We start from the raw sequence: 25,088 nt of genomic DNA on the forward strand, positions 1-25,088 counted from the left end.
CACTAATTTTCAGTGGCATTCTCTAATCCCACATCTGAAATGTTTCAGCTCTCTTTTCATTTTCCAATCACGCCTACCCAGTAAAAATTCCAATATTCAGCACAACTGATCTTAGTCCACAGAGCTGGATACCGTTACAAAGAATAGATCTCTACTAAGTGTTACAAATTTTTGTAAACAGCATTAAATTTGACTGTTTGCTTTCCCGGCAAAGACTGTTGAAGGTTTCTTGGGTCTCCAGCCGGGTGGTAGCATTGATATCTTGCGACGTTTTTGACAAAGAAGGAGATGAATGACATCAGGAGCCATGATCAATTTGGCTGGTAAAGAACTGGATGCTGCCACAATTGCAGTCCTCAAGAAAGAACTGAATTTTGCCCCTATCCCCAGAACAAAACCGAAACGAGACATTATAGTGGTGTGGAAGAAGCAGTAAGGGCTTCCAAAGGAGGAAGCAGAGGAAGTCAGGTGGGAAACTTCCAGAACAATCGACAGATCTCAGTTGCCTACAAATAATGTATCTGCGGAAGAACGAGCAGCTCTCTGGTCCCTTAGAGATGACCGTGATATAACGATCCTACCAGCAGATAAAGGGAACGCTACAGTGCTATTAAGGACTGCTGAGTACCAGTAGAAAATAAACCTGCTGCCACAGCACGAGGCCTATAAGAGGCTGAAGAAGTATCCAACCCCGACGATGAGTAGAAAGATGATAGCTCTGCTGAAGAAATCTGGCTTACCTGAGCCAATGAAGAAGTGGCTGTACCCTAGAGTGCCAGCAATACCACACCTCTATGGACTCCCTACGATCCATAAGCAAGGGGTACCTCTCAACCGATTGCAGACTCCAACTCTCACAGTTAAGGACTTGTGAAATTCCTAGCAACACTGCTCCAACCCCTTATGGGACACTGCAGCCACCATGTCAGAAACTCAGCCAAATTCGTAAAAATACTCAAGGACATGCTACTACAAATCGAGGACCTACTCGTGAGCTTCAACATGACACCGCTTTTCACGAAAGTGTCCTTCAAGACTCCTTGACACTTTTAGCCCAGCACTTTGAACCACAAAGTCAGCCTCTTCGAACAAGCATTAACAACCTACTTTCAGCACCACAGGGAATTCATTGAACAGATTGACTATGTGGCCATGGGCTTCCCACTGGCTCCTGTGAATTCAAACCTCTATATTGAACATTTCGAGGAGGTGGCCCTTCAAAGTGCCAGACAGAAACCAAAGCACTTCTTCCACTATGTCGACGACACTTTTGTTGTATGCGGACATGGCAAACAGGTGCTAGATGAGTTTCATGAACACCTCAACAGCATCCATTTGAACACCAAATTTATAATGGAAATGGAGGAAAATGGATGCCTCCCCTTCCTTAATATTTTAATTAAGAGGAAGGCAGATGGTCACTCGGCCATGCAGTACATAAGAAGAAGAGACACACTTCATGCAACAAGTTGCCACCATCCAGCACAAAGACAAACAGTACTTAAATGGCTCTGAGCACTATGGGACTTAACTGCTGTGGTCATCAGTCCCCTAGAACTTAGAACTACTTACACCTAACTAACCTAAGGACATCACACACATCCATGCCCGAGGCAGGATTCAAACCTGCGACTGTAGCAGTCATGCGGTTCCATACTGCAGCGCCTAGAACACTCGGCCACTCCAGCCGGCCAAACAGTACTTACCACGCTGGTACACAGGGTGCATGCCATCTGCAACTAAGACAGCCATCCATCCGAGCTGCAACACCTGAGGTAAGCCTTCCTCGAAAATCGCTACAGTGAAACGCAGATCAACAGGGCACTTAAAAGGAAGCAGTGAGAACCCCAGATTATGATGAAGTAGAAGGAGACAAACGACTCGCTTTCCTTCCATACACAGTTACGCTCTCAGCCAAAATTGTACTATTTCTGGGCAAATATAATATCAAAACCATTCTCCAACCACCACCAAAGACAGGGAGCTCCTAGGTACTGCAAAAGACCCGCTGATCCTTAGCACACCAGGAGTATAAAGCATACCATGCAAATGCATAAAACAATACATTGGGCAAACATAGCACTGTACATCTAAACACTGAAGAACGTATCAGATGTGTGCGACTAGGCCACACAGAAAAATCAGCCAAAGCAAAATACAGCATAAATGAAAAACTCACCTTCAACTTCGAACACAAAGGTACAGTGCCGAGCATCTGGCTTCTGGGAAATCATTATCAAAGAATCCATAGAAATAAGGATTTACAACAATCTGGTCAACAGAGATGAGGGATCTCAACTTGGAGCAGCATGGAACTCTGCAATAGCGGCAGTCCATCGGGAGCTTACCCATCAACGTCCTCCGCCAGGGACGTAGACAGGATGCTTACACCGAGAACCAAACATGGCTGCCAAGGGCGACTCATCACCATCACCGTGTGCACGCCACTGGTCCACCGCGGCTACCCAAGGTCTAGTGGAGCGGGGTGACCACACAAATAAATAACCCGCTCTCCGCCAATCTTGACACTTCGCCAGGAGATGGGTAGTATGACAATTCCTGAAACGTTGCGAGATATCAACACTACCATGCAGCTTAAGACCTGAGAAACCTTCATCAGCATTAAAATTAGTACACTATGGTGATAGTTAATTAAATGAATATGGAATTTCACACACTATCACTGTAACGTGCTAAATTTAATGCTGTTTACAAGAATTCTTGCTATCACAATGTTTTCTCTTTGCAAGCAGTTTGGGATAAGCAATGTTCCATTACACTGTAAATTTATGTCATGCATACTGGATAAACCCATTGTCTTTACACAGAGCAAACATAATTCCAGTAATGCAGTATGTTTTTCATTAAATACTTCACAGAAAAGAAGTAGTATGACAAATACCATACTTATCTGATAACATACTGCTTACAGTTGATTGCTTTACCTCTTACATCTTTTCTATTACAGAACTCTGACAGAGACAAATAAATTGACAGCTGCTGCAAAGAAGTCTTATTAGGTACATTTGTTCCATGAACAAATTTGAGACATTTATTATTTACATGTACAATAAAATTACCATGTGTTACAGTTAATAAACTTATGTTTCCTACAAGTTTCATTCAAATACCATTACACACAACAGAACAATATACCTACAGTCAATTGAAATATTATAAAAATTCTGGAGAAGTGCTAATATCCTCGGTTTTAATGTTTCATCATTTATGGTCACTGGAATTTACTGCACCCAATGCATTTCATGATATTCATACAGTACTTCATGCACAATGCATGATTGAAGTGAAAACTTACATCATGCTCAATGCCATCTAAATCCCGTTTCAGTTCTAGGTCTTGCTTTATACAAAGACTAGGCATTACAATCCTTGGTGGATCTTGAAGAAACTGAAAAAAGAAAGAATGGCACATTCAAAGCTTCTGTTCTTGTGCTTGTGTTACACATCAAGTGGGGCTAAAAAGCTATTTGTCACATGTATTCACTTACTAGCATTAGGCAACAAGAAAATGTGTCACATTAAATTAGATTTACTTTCATTCCAATTGATTCATACTGAGGAGGTCCTACAGGATGTAGGAAATGTCAGAAAAACATGACAAACATTTGACATCAAAGTTCTGTTTACTTTGGAGGTAGACACATCAGATATCAACCAAACAGAAATTGTTTCATCCTTGCCAAGTAGCTACTATTAGTACTACTACTCTCTCTCTCTCTCTCTCTCTCTCTCTCTCTCTCTCTCTCTCTCTCTCTCTCTCTCTCTCTCTCTCCCCCCCCCCCCCCGTATGAATGTGCCAAGGTCAAGGCTCCAATAAGAACATTTTTTGATTTTATGATGATCTCAGCTCCCTATTTTCTGACCTATGTTATTCAGTGGAAGATGATAGGGTACCTCTGCAAAGCCAATGAGGGCACTATGGTCAAGAAGAAACTAAGCAACTAGCAGGTTATATGCAGAATGCATTTTTTTAGGTCAGAAAACCACCTGTAAAGACAATAAGCAGGTAAATGCAGCTCTAAGTGTGGGTCACCAAAGTTTGGTACTGAGGAAAATACATGTCTAATGTCACAAAAACTAATGCAAACCTGAAGTAAAAGTAAAGCTTTCAACTACCTGGAGTTAGTTGTTAACACCTTAGTGCTCTGTTAGACATTGTCTTACTGGATGTGGTACACCACTGGCTTCCTCCAACTTTTGAACTCACTGACACAGTAAAAAGTTACATGAGGACCTAGAGCTTCACACTGGAATGGAAACTGTCATTTTCCACATAGACAATTTCCATGTGAAAAAATGACAGATGATGCCTGGGATGGAACCCAGAACACTTGAATTTGTAGCCTCACACCCATTCAATAAGCAATCCTCTTACTCTTAGAAAAGTGCATATGCATTCAAGACAAGATCCAGAGTTTCATTAACTAACAGTGGAATTGTACACAACACTGGAAGGAAAAATTGAAATAATTAGCTACAAAATCAGATATTCCATGCCGAGGACCCACTAGAAAGATGCACCACAGAACACAGGCAGTAATACATTATGAAAAATCAGTATTGGACAATGAGATAAATCTGCATTTATCTCATTGCATGTTACTGGAATTTGGAATCTGCATGCAGGTAAGTATCAAATATGAAGAAAAAATAATTTTGAAGTGTCAAATGTGATGTGGAAAAAGTAACTATTTGAGTTCCAACATCCACCCACCATAGTACATTAATGCTTAAGAAATGGTCTGGTAAATATTGTATTCAAATCAAAATCCTCTATCATACTGCAGTGACAGGATATATATACTTGTTAGCTACGTAATTGAAGATGCATGAATTCAAACAGTGAAAAAGATTTGGAGGAAAATTACATCAGAAAAGTAAAACATGACATGAGGTTGACCAAATATAGATAACATGAGCCATGCTGTCCATCCATTTCATTGAAGAGATTTAGAGAATCCATGGAAAATGTAGATCTACATTTTGAGAGGACAATCTGAACTCTCATCTCAAAACCATGTCCTGTGACATTAGCACAGCTGTGAAAACAAAAATTCCTGTGAAAATCTATGAAACATGTTTTCCCAAAATTAGCCTGTGTAACTGTTTAGAAAAACCACACAACAGGAAAATATTTATTCTGTTAGTAATAGACATGCCCAAAATAATAAATTCTCTAAATACGGAGATTGGAACATGAGCACTGGACTACTGAAGCATCACAGATTGCTACTGTTAAAAACAAACTCTGGAAGACAGGAACATACTTTTGCCTAACAAACCTGATAAAGTGATCAGACATGACATAACAGCCAATACACTCAGCATGGGGAATGTTGTGGAATACAGTGAGGACCTGCAAATGTTAACAACATTACATAGTTACATGACAGCAGATATCTGAACAGCAAATTCAAATGAAGCTAAATCCCCTGAATCCCCATGGCCAACCAAAAGTTGAACATACGAGAACCACCAAGACAGCTTATATAAGAAGCTTTCCATTAATTTATAAGCAACATCATATCTTGCAAAACATGAAACAAAAAATGAAAACCCCAGAACTTCTGAACAAAAATGTTAGAAAAGGGATCAAAGACATCTCTACAGTTGATAGTTGACAATGATGCAGATGGTAGTAAAACAGAAGACAGTAACAGAAAAGACATAATTACAATGCTTTGCCTTAGAAAGTTTCTCCACTAAAGAACATAAAAATGCATTTCACATTTCTTACTACAGCACAGATACTAAAATGACATACATAATTGACTAAAGTGGGGACAGGAGGGAGAAGGAAAAAGCAAACTTTTTCTACACAATTGACCACTAGACCTGAAGGGGCAGCCGTCAGATGAAATAAAACAAGTGGATGTTGCAGGATCACCTCTGGCAATGGAACTGTTATTTTATGGAACAGTTGTGTTTCATGGGAATAGAAAAATGCACAGGTAATTTCAGGTTGTAAGAAGAGGCACAGCGAACATATTTGGAGCTAAAGACCTAAACAGCAGATAATTTTGTTCTCCTATATGATTTTGGAAAGAAAACAGTTCCTCTGCATGAATGAAAATGAATCCTACAGTCATTGATCAAGTAAAATTGACTGCTCTATTCACTCACTGTTCTGCTGAAAGCAATCAGCCAATACAATTTTGAATACCGGGTGATTTAAGCTAATCAGAAACATTCACATAGTGATCTAGTGACTGTCTAATATTAGAGATTTGTCTAACAACAGATGTAAAAATTTATTTTGGCTGCACTGATAAGTTAAACCTGGATTTCTTGCATTTTATGGGCCGCCCCCTTAACAATTATGGACACATTCCTGCGACAATAATAACTTGACTGAAAAGGGTATCTTGCAGATCATCCTCTTCAATTTCCTTCAGATTTACAGTATTTGGAGTTTAGTGCTGGAACATCAATTTCCTAAACCAGCACTAGGCAGCAACCAAACTAAAAAAATTTGACTTTGAAGATCAGAAGACTTCTGAGTGCTGCCTACTACAAAACATTTCCTATTTATTAACACAATTGCTGGTAATTGGAAGAATAGCATAAAAGTGCCTTAATGAAAAAGTTGCTGGTTCGAATCTCCTAGTAGGAACTACTACTTTTTAAAAACTTCCATGTCTACTAACAAACTGCAAATTTAACAAGTACTGAATTGTAATGGTTTGGTAAAAATTACATATTTTTTCATCATCCGACATATTAAAACAAAAATTTTGATACATTCACGCGAGATTTATTTATTTTCAATTTTATGCTGTCCATTTTTATACCAAAATGTAATTTTTTAACAATACTCGCATTTTTATGTAACTTAACTAAAAATAACTATTAGAAAAGTATGACTCAGCATGAATTAAAATTACCAGTTGTTTTACATATGGAATTTAAGTAAAACTAAAAGAACTGGTAGCACTTAGTGAGATCTGAACCACCAATTTTATGATTATTATAATATTATCCTATGCACTCAGCTACAGACAACTATACAATACATTTTTTACACTTGCCAGCACTCACAAATCAACCAAGTGCCAAATGCATTTCTTGTTTCTACTTTTATTGAGAATGGTATCTTACTGCTTTACCAAATAATTGACTGGCCACTGACCTTCAAATCCTGAACCTAAGACAAAAATCTATGAGGACACACAAGTGAAATCCCCTTGGTGGAGGCATGCTTGGTTAGGCTAATTGTTTAAGTAACTGATCCTGAAACTAGGAGTTACAGCCTCAAATCTGAGACCTAGCAACAGTTTTCATCTGCTGGTTTGTATGTGTATCAATGCAGTCTCACAGAATTGTTATTTATCTTCATATAGATAATGAAGTAATTCTACACATATACATGCTAGAACTATTGCTCCTGCTCAAAGACAGCACTTCAAACAATAGTCCACAGTCCCCACCCCAAATGAACCATGGACACTGCTAGGGCAGGGTTGCTTGCATGTCAACAACACTGAAAACAGTGTTAGGTGCAAACACAAATAAGTATTATCTGAGGAGATATCAAACTTAGACATGGATCCTCAAGAGGGGCAAAATACTTTTCAGCAGTTGCAGGAGCAATGGTCTGGATTATCAACTGACCTGGCCTTGTAGCATTAACCAACTTCCTGTGCCAATAATGCAAATGGCTGAAAGCAAAGCGAACTGTAGCTCTCTGTTTTTCTTCTCAAGAGCATACAGCTCTACTGCAAGAAATTATCTTAGGCAAAATATTCAGGAGGTAAAATAGTCCCCCATTCAGATCTCCAGACAGAGTCCACTCAGGAGGATATTATCAGGAAAAGCAGGCCAGGCAGTCTATATGTCTGAGTGTGGAGTATTACTTATCGTAGTAGGATAAGCGTATATCACTAGGGGTAAGATAGATATTGCCTACAGGAAAATTAAAGAGACCTTTAGAGAAAAGAGGAGCACTTGGATGAATATCAAGAGCTCAGATGGAAAACCAGTTCTAAGCGAAGAAGAGAAAGCAGAAAGGTGGAAGAATTATATAGAGGGTCTATAGAAGGGTGATATACTGGAGGGCTATATTATGGAAATAGAACAGGATGTAGATGAAGATGAAATGGGAGAAATGACACTGCATGATAAATTTGACAAAGCAGTGAGAGACCCGAGTCGAAACAAGGCCCTGAAAGTATACATTCCATTACAACTACTGATAGCCTTCGAAAGGCCAGCCCTGACAGACCTCTGCCATGTGGTGGGTAGGATGTGGGAGATAGGTGAAATACCCTCAGACTTCAAGAAGAATATAATAATTCCAATCACAAAGAAAGAATGTGTTGACAGACATGAAAATAACCAAACTATTAGTTTGGTAAGTCATGGGTGCAAAATACTAACATGAATACATTACAGATGAATGGAAAAACTGGTAGAAGCTGACCTTGGGAAAAATCAGTTTGGATTCCATAGAAATGTTTGAAAACGTGAGGCAATACTGACCCTACAACTTGTCTTGCAACACAGATTAAGGAAAGGCAAACCTATATTTCTAGCATTTGCAGACTTGAAGAAACCTTTTGACAATTTTAACTTGATTACTCTCTCTCAAATTCTGAATGTTGCAGGGATCAAACACAGGGAACGAAAGGCTATTAACAACTTGTACAGTAACCAGATGGCAGTTATAAAGAGTCGAGGGGCATGAAAGGGAAAGAGCAGTTGGGAAGGGTGTGATACAGGGTTGTAGCCTATCCCTGATGGTGTTGAATCTGTATACTGAGCAAGCAGTGAGGAAAACAAAAGAAAAATTCAGAGCAGAAATTAAAATCCATGGAGAAGAAATAAGAACTTTGAGGTTTGCTGACGACATTTTAATTATGTCATACAGTGAAGTACCTGGAAGAACAGTTGAACAGAAGGAACTGTGTCTTGAAAGGAGAATATAAGATGAACATCAACAAAACCAAAATGAGGATAATGGAATGTAGTCGAATTAAATCAGTGATGCCGAGAGATTTATATTAGGAAATTAGACACAAAGTAGTATATGAGTTTTCCTATTTGGGGAGCAAAATAACTGATGATGGTCAATGTACACAGGATATAAAATGTAGGGTGGCAATGGCAAGTAAAGCTTTTCTCGAGAAGACAAATTTGTTAACATCGAGTATAGATTTAAGTGTTGGGAAGTCTTTTCTGTAAGTATTTGTTTGGAATGTAGTCTTGTATGGAAGTGGACAAAATGGATGACAAACAGTTTAAACAAAATGAGAATAGAAGCAAACACCAAACAATGGAAAATCCAGGATGGAATGCAACAATACCAGAGAAGGAAAGTTGCTACTCATGATACAGCAGTGATGCTGAGTCACAATAGGCACAATAAAAAGATTCACACAATTAAGGCTTTCGGCCATTAAGGCCTTTGTCAGCAGTAGACACTCACTCGCACGCAGTCTCAGAGAGCTGAGAGCACAGCTTGGCAGTGTGGTCCCAGCTCCCTGCGCGCGTGTGTGTGTGTGTGTGTGTGTGTGTGTGTGTGTGTGTGTGTGTGTGTGTGTGTGTGTGTGTGTGTAAGAGAACAGAAGCTTTTGAAATGTGGTGCTACGGAAGAATGGTGAAGATTAGATAGGTAAATCATGTAACTAATGAGGAGGTACTGAATAGAATCAGGGAGATGAGGAATTTGTGGCGCAACTTGACTAGAAGAAGGTATCTGTTGGTAGGACATGTTCTGAGGCATCAATGGATCCCCCATTTAGCATAGGAGGGCTGTGTGGAGGGTAAAAAAGAGAGAGACCAACAGATGAATACACTATGCAGATTCAGAAAGATGTAGAGTGCAGTACGTACTTTGGGATGAAGAAGCTTGCCGAGGATAGGGTAGTATGGAGAGCTGCACGAAACCAGTCTCTGAACTGATGACGACGACGACAACAACAGCCTAGGAAGGTTGGAGACTTTAAAAAGGAAAAATTGATAGGTTGTATTCAGTTGTAGTAAGAGCTGAAGTGCAGTGGCAGAAAGGACAAGACTTCCGGTCAGGTCAGTACAGGATTATCTACAAAAAATCAAACAGGAGTCATGCAGGGAGAGCCTTCGTAATTAGCAAGAAAATAGAAACACGAGTAAGCTATTATCAACAGCAATGTAAATGAATTACCATAGCTGAAATAGGCACGAAGGAAATACAACAGTGGTAGAAATTTGTATGGCAACCAGACCAGCAGAAGAATGGAATAGGAAAAAGTTTGATGAGTAATTATTCAATAGCTAAGGGAGAAGAGAGCCAATTCTAGAAGGTAATGAAATTCAATAGTAGGAACAAGATGCACAATAGTTAAGAGAACATCCAATGGCATAAATGACTGAAAGAGGGATGCTGCCTGGTAGAATTTTGCACATTGCATGAATTAGTCACTGCAAACACTTGTTTCAAGTATCATGAAAGAAGCTTGTGTATGTGGAATAACATGGAGAAATCAAAAGGTTTCAAGCAGATTATGTAATGTCAAAAATGAAGGTTTCAAAACAGGATTGTAAACTACAAAACATTTCCAGTGATAGATGTGGACTCTGGCTAGAGTTGTTTTTAACTGCAGAGTAATGTTGTTGAAATGGTAAAAGTAGAATTTAAGTACATGGGATTTGGGTAAGTTGAATGAACCAAAAATCATTGATAGTTTGAAAATGAGCATTAGGCAACAACTGATAAATAGAGGGAAATTATACACTGGGTGATGAATAGGCAGCTTTGAGATGAAACAGTGAAGGCAGGAGGAAATGTAGGTAAAAAGTAAGGCCTAGTATGAATACCTTAACAACTCATGAGATGCTGAATTTAACTGATGAGAAGAGAAAATACAAACATGTGTCTATTTAAGCAGACAAAAGGGAATACAGACATTACTGGAATGATGTTAACAGAACATGCAATATGGCTAAACAAGAATGGTTGTAAGGCAAAGGGGAACAAACTTGCTCCAGAGTGGGGAAAGGAAGTAGTTGTAGACAAGACTGGAGATATTATGATATGGCCAGAATTTGATATAACACTGAAAGAGCAAAGTCTTAACAAGGCAATTGCAGTTGATGACATTCCCTCAGAATTATTGGGATACTTGGGAAAGCCATCCATGACAAAATTATTCCACTTTTGTGCAAGATACGAGATAGCTGACAAAGTTATACATCAACCAGAATGTAATCATTCAAATTCGAAGAAAGGCAGGTGCTAACAGGTGTGAATACTATCGGACCAGACCATCAGATTGATATATCATGCTTGCAAGAATGGAAAAGCTTTTAGAGGGTTAACCCTAAGTAAGATCACTTTGGGTACCAGGAACATGTAACACAAGGCAATACTGATACTATGGCTTACCTTAGACGAGTTAAAGAAAGAAAATTGTGTTTACAGATTTTGCAGATTTACTGAAATGCTTTTGAGAATGTGGAGTTGACTGCACTCTTTGGAATTTGGACAGCAGCAGAATAAATAGACAGGGAGCCCAAGTTTGTTTGCAACTTCCACAGAAACCAGACTCCAGTTGTAAGAGCTGAAAGACATGAAAGGGAAGCATTGCGTAGGAAATGAGACAGGCTTGTAGCCTACATCTGATATGCACTCTGTACAAGGAAGACATGAAGGAAATCTGGAAGGTAAAGGAAACTGTGTGTTTACCAATGACAATGTAATTCTATCAACAAAACCAGCATCTTGAAATTGTCAATGAAGGGATGTATGGGAGGTAAGCTGGAAGAGTAAAATTGTATAGTATTACTAGAAGAGATTGTACGGCAAACATCAATAAAAGCAATAGAATCTAGCTGAAATAGATCAGTCAATGTTGAGTTTCAACTAGAAAATGACACACTAAAAGTAGCAGACAACTTTTGCTATTTGGGCACCAAAGTAACTGACAATGGCTGAAGTAAGAAAGAAATAAAGTGAAGACTAGGAATATCAAGGAACATGTGCCTAATAAAAAGGACTGTTCACATCTAATGTAAATTTAAGTGTTAGTAAGTATTTTCAGAAGATATTTGCAGTGCAGCCCTGTATGGAAGTCAAACATAAATGATAGGCAATTCAGACAAGATGAGAATGGAAGCATCTGAAATGTGCTACAGAAGAATGCTGAAGATTTGATGGGTGGACGAAACAAATGAAGGAGGAACATAGGGACCAATTTCACTAACACAAGGGACCTGTTAACAGCACAAATTCTGAGGCATCTAGGGATAGTCAATTTGGTAATGGAGGGATATGTGAGGGTAAAAAGTGTAGAGGGAGACTGGCATGAAGACACGAAGAAAGTTCGAATGGATGTAGTAGGTGACAGTCATCAGAGATGAAGAGGTTTGTAGAGGGTAGACTAACGTGGACAAGTGCATCAAGTCAATCTATATTATATTCACCAAAACTGAGCCATAACATAACACTGCTTAATTTCATACAGTCACACAAATTCTAGACTTACCTGTTGGTTCACTTGCTCATCCAATTCTTCTTTTACTTTCATGGTGGATGTGCGTAACTGAACCTGTGGTGAATAGTAAAAAAATATCTGCAAGGAGTTCTTTTAACAAGACAATTTTAGATATATTACAAAAAAGTATCACATATTGTACGTCTATGACACTTCTAAAGAATAAATGACTCATTCTTTTCAGAGAGTGGCCTTCTCAGTGACAGTAAGGTGCATTTCAATGGTAATGATTGAAAAGTTATATGAATGATCAGTGACAACATGTTTGAAAATTTATTAGTATCTTGCACTTCATTTTCCTATGCTGCTATTTTCAATCATATTTTCTACTTCCATAATCTTTATTTACTTATCATTAACTATTTTATACGAAATGCACATCATATAAAAAAACAATAGTGTAATGAAATCCGTGGGTACAACTAGAATCTTTAATATTAAAATCAACAATACCCATATAGTACAACTAATTGCAACATGAATTTCCTATCAGCCAATCACACAGTTTTATTTTGAAATATTAAAATGATGTGGATGAAGCAGGGAGGGAATAATAAGTAAGATTTTTGAGGCCATTCACTTGCTGAGAGTTTCCTGTTCTTGCTAGCCTATGACTTGGGATGTGGATTTTTGCATTACTTACAGTATCTTGTTTGTAAACTGCTTTCTGGGAACACATTCTTTAACACTCTCCCTGATGCCAACAGCAGAGTCAGAGATATAAAAAACTATTAGTATTCCAAGCCTGGTAAACAAAATACAGACAGCACCATATGTTCCACCTAGCATATCACACGGACCTTTTTTTATGTTACTGATATCAGGGGAATTAACACATATCTGAACCAAACACTCCTCTCAGTTTACACACGAGGTAGAACAATCTTGAGGACTTTTCTTGCAGAATTGGTTGGTGTGTTTTTTCCAGTTCACTTTCCCATTAACATGAAATTTGGCATGTATACTTTTTATACTGACTTGCAGACAAATACAATGAAACAGTATTAAAAAATTGAGGTTCTGGACAAAGCCCTTCTGAAATAGAGAACACATTCACAGGACCACAACACACACATGGCCACTGCCTCCAGGAACTGGGAATGACCATCTGCTTTTGGTATGAGCAACCATCTGTTAGGGTGGGTTGTGAAATATGAGGAGGTGCAGGGCAGCAAGAGAGGGATAGCAGTGTAAAAGTGGGAGGGGTGGGGGGAAGATAATGTGTTCTCTGTGGTAGCATGCAAGGATGTGGCAGAGACAGTATGAGTTGCTAAAGGTAGTTTTGGGAAGCTGTACTGTGGGAGGGGAAGGGGAGGAGAGAAATTGAGAAAGGGAAAATAGTAATTGCATTGGGAGGAAAGAGTGTGTGTGTGTGTGTGTGTGTGTGTGGGGGGGGGGGGGTGAAGTTAGAGCAGGGAAAAGGGATGTGTGTAGAGGACATGGACTAGCATAGGCTGAGTCTAGAGGGGTTACAGGAAATAATATGCTGTGTTAGAAGATAGAATCCAGTTGGAGCCAGGTATGAAGCAGTCACTGAAGTGAACCCCATCATGCTGGGGGTACTATCAGCAAGTGGGTGGTCCAGCTTTCTTGGCCATACTTTGGCAGTGGTCACTCCTGCAGACAGAGCGATTTAGTTATGCCTATGTAGGATACAGCACAGTGGCTGCAGGCGGGTAGTTGCCAATCACAAGGTTCCTTTGACAAGTAGCGCTGCCTTTGTGTTGGAGATGTCTGACAGGGCTGCAGGAAACATGCATGTCCTGCATGTAGCTCTGTTTCAGGGATATGAGACATGAGGCAAGAGGTTGGAAGCAGGACTGGAGTAGCGATGGGCAAGAATATTTCATCAGTCCAATTGGAGACAAAACACAACTGTGGGAAGGGTGGAGAGATTATTCCTCATTTCAAGGCATGAGAGGTAGGGTAAATCTCGGCAGAAAATGTGATTCAGTACTTCAGTCATGGGTAGTACTGACTTGCAAGGGGAGTGCTACTCTAGGAGTATGTGGGAGATGGGGGTCGACCAAAGCTTCCGACTCCACCCGTCGGCTTTGACCCGTGACTTAAGGCTATTGTGGTGTGTGATATCATGGCAGTGTGGAATTTAGTTTATGAGAGTGGCGCATTTGTAGGTGTTTTGATGCGACCGGTGGTGCTCTCTGGTGGTGTGTTCATGTGTTGTGTGTTAGGTGATGTTTTTGGTTTAGTTTGCATGTGTGGCGTGTTTATAGGTGGTGTATTGTTGCGGTTGGTGGTTCTCTCTGGTGGTGTGTTTATGGGTAGCGTGTTACATGGCGTATGATGTTCATTTGCGTGGTAGCATTGCACGTGTGTGGTATTGGTAGTGACTGTGCTTTCAGCGGAATATTTTTCAGGGAGTTAACAATTTTGGTTTTGTCATGTCAATATTACTTTTTTTTATTGGTGTGTGTGAGTTTTGGTAAACTTCTTTTTTTATGCCTTTGGTAGTGATGGATATGACTGGCAGGGTCAACAGTTTTCGGTTGTCGGCGATGATGGGGGACAGTGCGTTGTCTCTTCTTCAACTATTCAGATTTTTGGATGAAGTCTAAGTGTTCAGTGTGTTGTGAAGAAACGCGGCTTACTAAACTTCTGGCATCTCTGATCAGGGACGGCTGTATGTGGAGGCGTCTTAAAGATAAGAGGTGAAGGGAAATGTTTGATTCCAATTCGTGGGATCGGGAGCTGCTGTTGAGCTATGTAGATCAAGCGAAGTGTCCGTTTCCACTGTATATTGTGTTTAGTGGAATTTGAGTAGTTTTGTGCCGTCTTTTTTTTGTCGTTTTGTGTGGCTTAGTATGGTGGTGTGTGTCTAAATTTGTATTTACTTTGTCCCCACCCAAAAACCCCCACTTTCCCACACTTGTCCCGTTAGTTTCCTTAAGTTTTTGTGGAACGTGTGTGTTGGTTTTTAATTGTATTTTCGTGTTAGTGGTCATGTTTATGTAATGACATCATAGGCGCCATATTGGAGTCTTAGTGTATGGTCGTTTCCGCCATATTTGTGACGGCATGGGTCAAACCAGATGGGTGGAATCAGACGCTTCTGTATTTGTGACTGACAAGGCAAGGCATGGGATTCCGTTTCTGGGAGAAGGCTGTAAAGGAAATTTTAGGCTATGCACGCCTCAGTGTGACCCTTAGTATTTCCTTCAAACCACATTGTTTCCCAATATTCTTAGCTGGTGGAGTCTCCTTACATTTCCCTTCCCCGTAACACACTGCATCAGAAAAAGTCTACCTTGCACACCTACAAATTCTTTCATCACCACCACTACCAAAACCACTAGTGGCAGCAACTCCAGTAGTAAAAATACTGCCAGTATTAACTTTTAGTTCATAGTATTATTCACTGACACTGTTACTTCAGACACTCATATCATTGTAATACTATTTTCCATATTAAAACTTAGTTTCAGAAAAATATGCTATAAAAAGGGAAACCATGGCCCAATTTAATAGAGGGTCTGATGGACTTAATCAGATCAGGTTCAATAAACAAACCAATAAGATCACAAAATGTCATCAAAGAATCTTGATCTGGTGAACGGTTTGTGATTCTGGGTGGTTAGTAAGGAATCCTCAAGGTGGGCCATGAATAAATTTGCAGAACATGGTGACATACAGTTGGCCTTTGATGTACTGCAGATTTGTTTGTAGGCCATCCCTTCAATAGAGAAGTAATTGTCTGTGAGAATGTAGTTGAACATGACGACCAGGAATGGGCTGTAGGTTAGGAGACAGTCAGACACTGGGGAAGGTACTGTTCAGTGACAAAGTCATGTGTGTTGGGGGATGTGATCATAGAGGGTGATAGCACTTTCCTAAATTGTGCAAAATGGAAACTCTTCCTACAACATATCACTCATCCCCATAACCCCCCATACCTTCAATGTTCACTAGTCTGTATGCTCCGCCCCACCTATTCCCTATCCTGCTCTCATTCTAGCACTGAGCAGTGCACACACCTACCCCACAACTCCCCCCCACCCCCCATACAGCCTGCCAACACTGCACCTGGAAGCCCTATTCTGTCACCCTATGTCCTTGACCAATCCCACAGGCAGCACAGCATCACCTCCACCCCTACCCTGCTATCCCTCACTTCCCACCCCACAGCACCTCTTTATGCCACCAGTCACGCCAACAGATTTCTGCTTGCATTAGATGTATTCATGCTCTAGTGTTCTGTACTTCATATGAATGACTTTGTCCAAAAGCTTAAATATTTAGCGGTCAATTGATTCTACCTACCTGCAACCAAAGGCCTCCTCAATGTGTTGAGTACAAATGTACCCTTTGTATACCATTATTCTATCCTGACATTTTCTGTGTTTGATTTTACTTTCTCTATTCTTTGGAAATGTAACTGAGGCACCTGAGTTGTCGGCAACTGAGTTTTGCTTTTCACCGTTGGACCAGTTCAGATACAACCTCACATGAAAAGCTGTAACAGCAACTGCTCAATCACACAGCTTTGAGCTAATGGGAAAACAGATACATTTACAATATAGATGTAACACATGATATGAAAGTACATCGTAGTCGTCACTTCTGTAGTTGTTCCAAAAAGAAGTGATAAGACGACGAACACCAAAGGCATGTGTGCTAAATCTACGATGACCTACCTTTACCAACTGCTTACATTTTGAGATCAATGCTAAACCTACAGTACCTCTAGAAGAATTAACATCCTGAATATGAGCAAGACACTACACACACCATAGAAAGAAAGGTAAGTGAGACAATGAAAGTACAAAGGTTTTCTTCCTTTGGGAGGGGAGGGAGGAAGGTCCTACTTGACCCAGACTTTGGCAGTTGACACTAACAAAAACCTGTAAAGGCTACTTTCATAACGTGACATTGTCTAGCATGGGTATACATTTGTGTTTTCACTGCTGCTAGATAAACTTTCAAGATGAATGATTCAGAGCAAAGACATCTTTACAGGGTCATTAGTGTTTTGATCTAGCTACAAAAACACAAATTAACTACAGCACTTTGATGAAGAAAGAAATGAACAATATATTTTCAAAACAAGTTCAATGAGGAGAGAATTATCCGTAGAATGTTTATGGCCACACACTGGCAACTTCAAATCCTGCTGTTCTCAGAAATACTGAATCAAGAAGTGAGCTCTAACAGTAGCTTTAGCATGTTTAAATTTGCCAGAAGCTGACAGTGACATTCTGCTATAATTACTTATTTTAAGAGCACCAAATCCGTAGGCATTTGTTGTGTGTTACAGAAGTGTCATATTTGAGCCCACACAGTTTAACTCTGTGATTATACTAACATGTAAGTAATTTATGAGTTACCAAATATTTAGAGTGGTACTGTGAAAATCTACTGGTTAAAGAGCATTGCAAACATTCCGTAGTTAAAACTGTAACACTCCTTGGGTCGACAGAAGCGTCCGATCCCACGCGTCGGCTTTGACCCGTGATGTAAGGGTGTTGTGTGCGACGTCATGACAGTGCGGAGTTTGGTTTAAGTGTGGCTGTTTCCAGTTCTGTTTTATTTTATTTACTTTTCTGATCTGTTCGGTCTATCTCTTGAGATTTTTTTTAAATTTAAAAACACTTAATACTTATTTTAATTATCTGTTTCCTCCAATTTCTGTTTTACTTTATTATATTTATCTTTCTGATCTGTTCGTTCTATTTCATGAGATTTTTTTAAAAAAAGACAAAAAACACTAATCAGCTACTGAAGCATCTTTATCTTCTATGGGTTGCAGGGATTACGACCCCTGGGGAGGTGGGTGGGTATTCATGCATGGCTGTCTTCACTTACACGTTGTAGCTACGCAAGGCGTCTAAATTTGTTTACATTTAGTTTGCCCCCACCCAAAACACCCCATTTCCCGCGCTTGTCCCGTTAGTGTCATTAGGCTTCTTGTGGAAAGTGTGTGTGTTTGTTTTTGTTTCCGCCATATTTGTGACGTAATGGGTCAAAGCAGACGGGCGGGATCGGACGCTTCCGTATTTCCCACTCCTTTACTCTTAGTATCAGCATTACCACCATTTCCTTTTTAGGGTTGTAAATTTCATTTAATAGTATTTAAGCTCCTCAAAGGATTTCAACAACAGCTATTTGTCACCTACCACTTCCCTATATTTAATAGATTCTAAATACCTACCCCCAAATAAAAAACTGATCAAGAACAGTAATATTGCTAACAAGAACATTGAGTGCATAAAACCAATTAGATGAGCAATAGCAAAAATAATACACCAGGAAAACAATATTGTAGGTCATGAGTTTAGATTTTTCCATCAGGCACCATGACAAATAGACTGCCAAATATTGTCTGCAATAAATCCACATTATATATATATATATCCCTCTTGTCTGTGAAAGCAACTATGGTCAACCTAAAAACTGACCACAAATAGAGCATCTGATCAATTCATCCAGCAAGCCGTACAACTGATCTACAGTAGCAGCTGAATCACCTGCACTCTAGCAAGTAAAGTCCTACTCATATATTACTTTATCATATCCATTAATAATACCACTTTCTAAGAAAGGAACAAATCTAGACATTAACAACACACCAAACTAAATCTCAAAGTAGAAAATTAATTTGTAACAAGTGATTGCAAACACCACAATAGTTCAAGAACATGTGACAAGTTCCTAGTAGACAACAAACCTGTAATCATTAACTACTGGCATGCCAACATCACACTAACAATAAGCTACAGAAATTTTAAAACAAATTAAATATTGGATAGCAGCATTATATACTACAAGATACCAATCCATTGCAAATATGTTGCACAGCCAAGAGTCACAACTTCATTTGGTCAAGAATCAAAACCAACAGCCAGTACCAAATATTTCATCTGACAAACAACAGGGAAGGTAATCTCCTTGTTTACACACCACATTGCACAGAGAAATTAATGAAACAATGGTAAAAAATACAAGAAGCTATTTACCAAGGAGCCTGGTTCAGCATATACTTCATTCTTCCCTTTTTTCAGCCAACTAGTTCCCTTGGAGTCCATGAGTGCTCTCCTAATCCACTGAAAAACAAGAAAGCAAAAGTGATATTGTTTAAATTGTTACTATTCAACAGTGCACAGGCAGCATTTTCTGGCTGCAGCAAACGAGTCAATGCATATTAAAAATTTAAAACTGGCTGAGGAACAAAGAACCTGATAAAAAGAACTGATTTACAACTTGCTGGTTATAAAGACTCTGAAGCCTCACTGTCATTAATGGAAAACATAACTCAATTTGACAGAAAACAAAAACCACACACAATGGAAAAAAAATGACTTACAGTTACTGCTGTTACTTGGTAGCATTTGCTTGTGGTATACAATCCCATTCTGAATATGGTAGCTGACCTATCTTGCTTTTTCCACGTAAATTTCAAAGTGTCATGTGAAGCAACTAAGATAAAGTGAATTTACCAGACAAATCTATATACTGTAGACAATTTTACGTATGAAGAATAAAAGATTAAAATGTGTCTCGAGGTAAATCTAAGCCTGTCAATGTATCATGCAAATTCCTTAATTTATAGAATAATGTAAGAGGTTTATAATTATGTTCTTAGCAACGTATGCAAGGACAGAAAAGAATTATTTCTCAATCATACTGGCTGCACTTTCAATCAATCTATAAACCCATATTTGTTCATGGTATTCAGAAAAGCAGAACATGAAAATCCACCCATACAGACAGAACTTTCTTTTTTTCAGTCAGTTTAGTATGTATTTTTAACAACTGTTTCCTTATACAGTCATCTATATTCAACGTTATCAACTCAATATAGAGCAATGCTGCAATCTTTACCCAGTCACTAAAAAACACACACTGCTGCCTGCACGTTGCATGGAAAAATAAATGATTCTTGACTGTCAAGATTTAACACCGATTACATTCCTCTAACAAGACTTAGTGAAATTACTTTCTCATAAGCGTACCCATGACAATGTTCTGTGGTTTTGTGATGCTTTTGTCGATGGCAATTACACATACCCATTAGGCCTTACAGAGTCAATTACATTTCCCATATCCTTCCATAGACAAACGTGCACATTACTACAAACAGCAGTTAACACTATTTACTAAACTATGAAGCACATAGGCACATTGATAATCCATGGAAAACGCAACACAATTAATTCCCTGTACAGCATTCTCTTTCATACCAACATAACCAATCCCTGATACTCTGTATTAACGTGTGCTAACGAATCTGATGTATCGGCAGTACAACTGTTTGCGCTACAACCCGGGCGAACCACAGATCAGATTACAGTGAACTCTTACTGTCCCTATTCCTTCCTTCACAAATATTGTTACCGAACTTCGCATGCACAAGTAAATATAACAATATGAATGCAGCGGACGTGTGAACTTCGTGAGGGCCTTTTTTCGTCAATCACCGAGTATTTCACATTGACCTGCACTTTCTCCAACCACCACATATAGACACTTTGCCGGTAATTACAGACAACACATCAAAATTTCTGGTGGTTCTTTAGCTAAATCACGGGAAACATTTAGCAATTTCATCGGACAGAAAGAAAACTGCAAGCATATTACATACCCACACGTCGATCTGGTATTTTTCGTAATTGCCGAACAGAACAGGTACGTAATGTGCACTAATATGTTTGTCTAAACACTAGTCACCTCCTGCTCGCAATGCGGAAACACAAGCTCACTGAAAATAACAAGTGTTTGGTTCTGATACACATAACTTGAAATAATCGCTTACGAAATTCTAAGGCTATCTCAAACCATAACCAGAGGCGCCAAAGATGATACAAGAATTAAATGTGGAACAAACTTATCGTTCAAATGTGCCCAATAAATGAAATTAAACCGTTGTAATAACTGTACGAACAGTTACTATAGCATCATTACAAGGCATTGGCAAACTACTTCATTCGAGGCAGTTAGCTGTAATGATAATTAAGTATTGACTTAGTACCACACTCAATATGCGTCTTTCCGTGATTTCCTGTCTCCACCATCAAATCACTTACATATTACACAGAAAACGCAATATAATACCGTACAACCGCATGACAATGAACTACTAAACTCTACAGCCATCCACTGCTGTGGTCAAAGTCAATAAATGCGGAAGAGAGAACCTACCACGGAGGTCGTTCTAACATTCTTGGAATCAGAGCTGCATATCTGCTAGGAAAAAAATTAAAGTCGTTTGTTGGTTAATTTGGGGGAGGAGACCAAACAGTGAGGTCATCGGTCCCGTTGCCTTCTCGGAAAACTAACTAGAACAGACAGTTAGGAACCTCACTCATGATGAAAATATATTGTTTCTAACGGCAACAAAGAGACCTGACCTCTTTGAGGATGTCCACATCAGTGAACTTGATATGGTTGTGGCAGCAAATGACTAACAAAGTACAAAGAATAAATATATATATATATATGTGTGTGTGTGTGTGTGTGTGTGTGTATTCAGTAAAGCAGATAAAAAAAATAGTAGTGTCGTATCTCAATGAGGAACTGAAAGTTTAAGCACAGGGCAGCAGTATGTAGAGGAATGCTGGCTCAAGTTTAAAAGAATAGTTGAGCACGCACTGGACAGATATGTACCCAGTAGAACAGTTCATAATGGGAGGCAATCTCTACAGTATACAGTTACTGTAAAGAAACAGCTGAAGAAATAGAGACTACTGTGTCATAGATGTAAAACAAAGCATAGAGCTGTAGCTAGAGAATTGCTGAATAAAACGCATTTGTCTGTCAAGAGATCAATGTGTGAGGCTTTCAATAACTGCCGCAGCAGAATATTGTCAAATGTTCTGTCAGCTTCCCACGTCGAATATCGATGCTGTGACTCTGACGTGGAGCTATGAAGGAATAAACATAGATAAACCGAGACCAGGCAGACCTCACGTACTGATGGGCAGGAATTGCTGGGCATTGTTGTCAAATGATATTTCACAAACCCCAAAGCAATTCTGGTTGTATGTAAAGGCTGTTAGTGGCACAAAAGTTACTGTCCAGTCCCTAGCGAAGGAAACAGGAACTGAAACTGAGGGTAGCAAAGCAAAATATGAAATGCTTAACTCTGTTTTTAGATTTTCCATTTCAAAGAAAAACCCAGGAGAAATGTCCCAATTTAGTCCTCATAACACTGAAAAGATGAGGGAAGTAAGTACTAGTGTCAGTGGTGCTGATAAACCACTGAAATCGTTATACTTGAGTAAAGCTCGAGGGCCCAATGGAATCCCTGTCAGATTCTACACCGAATTTACGGTAAGTTAGCCCCCCTTCTAACTAAAATCTGTCACAGATGCCTCAAACAAAACATGGTGCCTAGTAGTTTGAAGAAAGCACAGGTCACGTCCATCTATAAGATGGTAGTAGAAGTAATCCACAAAGTTACAGTCCAGCATCCTTGACATCCATTTGGTTTAGGATCTTAGAACATACTCTGAGCCCAAACATGATGAGGTATCTCGAACAGAATTACCTCCTCCATGCCAGCCAGCAAGGATTCCGAAAATATCAGTCATGTGAAGCCCAAGTCATTCTTTTCTCACATGACATACTAAAATATTTGGATCATGGCAGTCAGGTAGATGCAGTATTTATTGATTTTCGAAAAGCATCTGACTCAGTACCACACCTGTGCTTGGTATCAAAAGTACATTCATATGGAGTATTAATTGAACTTTGCAACTGGATTGAGGAATTTTGGTAGGGAGGATGCAGCATGTTATTTTGGATGAAGAGTCGTCGTTACATGTAGTAATAAGTTCAGATGTGCCCCAGGGAAGTGTGTTAGGCTCTTGCTGTTCATAGCGTATATTAATGACCTTGCATACAATATTAACAGTAACTTCAGACTTTTTGCAGATGATGCAGTCATCCATAATGAAGTACTGTCTGAAAGAAGCTGTGTAAATTTTCAGCCAGATTGTGATAAGATTTCATAGGCATGTAATAACTGACAACTTGCTTTAAATGATCAGAAACATAACACTGTGCACTTCAACACGAAAAAGTGTAGTATCCTATGACTATAATACCAATCAGGCGAGCTATACAAATACCTGGGTATAACCCTTTGTAGGGATATGAGGTGGCTCAGTCGGTGCAAAAGCAGAGGGTAGACTCCAGTTTATTGGTAGAATACTGGGGAAGTGCAATCAGTTTACAAAGGAAATTGCTTACAAATCAGTCATGTGATTGGTTCTAGCATATTGTTCAAGTGTGTGTGACCTGTCCCAGAAAGGGCTAACAGGGGATATTGAAAGTATACAGAGAAGGGCAGCACAAATGGACACAGGTTTGTTTGAGCTTTGTGAAAATGTCACAGAGATGCTGAAGAAGCTGAACGGCAGAATTTGAAGACAGATATAAACTGTCCTAAGAAAGATTACTAACAAAGTATCGAGAACTGACTTTGAATGATAAACCCTTATGTATCAATCACATATGTATAGTGAGGGAAAGATTAGATTAATTACAGCATATGCAGAGGCGTTCAAACAGTCATGCTTCCCATGTTCCAAGGGAATGAAATTGGAAGAAACACTAATAACTGGTATTTGGACTTACCCTGTACCACTGACTTCAGGCTGGCCTACAGAGCATAGATGTTGATGTAGATACACGGGAAATTGTCTACAGTTATCGTTTATTTGTGCCAAAAGCCAAAATAAGAATTAATCACTATGTCTAAATCAATGAACATAACAAATCGTTAAAATCTTCGAAGAGTGGCGTGTGTGCAGATTTATTTGGCACCTAAAAAGATTGTTTGCTGAAAATGTTTGGCACTACATGAAAAAAATTTTACTCTAGAAACCTGTTATTTTATTTTATGTGTCTACAAAAGCTGCTCACGGAAATTGACAGTGGCTGGGAGAGTGGTGTACTCACCATGTGCTCCTCCATATCCTCATCTGATGAAGCCTAAAGATTGAGGATGACATGGCGGCCAGTCAGTACTATTGAACCTTCAAGGCCTGTTTGGATGGTGTTTGCTTGCTTTTTTTTTTTTGTTAGAAAAACAATCTGTATTTTCTTTAAAATATGTTGTGATAATCTGAGAAAGTTGGGTAGAAATACTGTTATTACTATGCTTAGCCAGTGAGACAACAAGAAGATATAAAGTGTGGTATCATTCTGTAGGTTGTGTACAAGGTGAGTACCAGGCAATTCTTACAACTTGATATGTATGTTTTTAGTTAAATTATTTCAGTAGGAGCATATATCAACTCCCTACTTTCGAAGTTGTTCATAGCTCAAGTTTTTTGAGATTACAGATATGAGCAAAAATGATTAATATATGTGGTGAAAATGTATCATATCTGTGCTATCAGGCACATGGGTAGGTTCTGGTTGTGTGTAAGCATGTGTCATTGTGTAATTAGTGGAAGGGGATTTGTAGTTTCACTGCAGCTCACTGAATTCTACAAATGTTGAACGTCAACACAATATTGGCAAATGTATTCAGATCATAGTACTGGCGACATACATTTGAGCATCTATCCAGTGAATTTCTGAAAGGAAGTAAAGAAGGTTACTGTTGGCAATATACTTTCAACTTGACTCTAGCTT

At 39.1% G+C, this 25,088-nt stretch overlaps 1 protein-coding gene across 3 annotated transcripts; it reads right to left on the bottom strand.

Annotated features, from left to right (window-relative positions):
* Positions 1-2,178: 2,178 nt before the first annotated feature.
* On the bottom strand, positions 2,179-21,627 carry LOC126159822 (uncharacterized). 3 transcript variants are annotated; one of them, XM_049916628.1, is made up of 4 exons: positions 21,088-21,461; positions 19,463-19,549; positions 12,483-12,545; positions 2,179-3,409 (listed from the first exon to the last, which is right to left on the bottom strand). In XM_049916628.1, the coding sequence occupies exons 2-4, from the start codon at positions 19,529-19,531 to the stop codon at positions 3,233-3,235; spliced, it is 309 nt and encodes a 102-aa protein (XP_049772585.1). In that variant the 5' UTR covers positions 19,532-19,549; positions 21,088-21,461; the 3' UTR covers positions 2,179-3,232. The 3 variants fall into 3 exon arrangements, with proteins under 3 accessions (XP_049772585.1, XP_049772586.1, XP_049772584.1); XM_049916629.1 differs by lacking the exon at positions 21,088-21,461 and adding an exon at positions 21,530-21,627 and having other exon boundaries at positions 2,191-3,409; XM_049916627.1 differs by lacking the exon at positions 21,088-21,461 and adding an exon at positions 21,475-21,611 and having other exon boundaries at positions 2,198-3,409.
* Positions 21,628-25,088: the final 3,461 nt, after the last annotated feature.

This window comes from Schistocerca cancellata, unplaced genomic scaffold (assembly GCF_023864275.1).
Source record: "Schistocerca cancellata isolate TAMUIC-IGC-003103 unplaced genomic scaffold, iqSchCanc2.1 HiC_scaffold_1148, whole genome shotgun sequence".
Classification (NCBI taxonomy): Eukaryota; Metazoa; Arthropoda; class Insecta; order Orthoptera; family Acrididae; genus Schistocerca; species Schistocerca cancellata.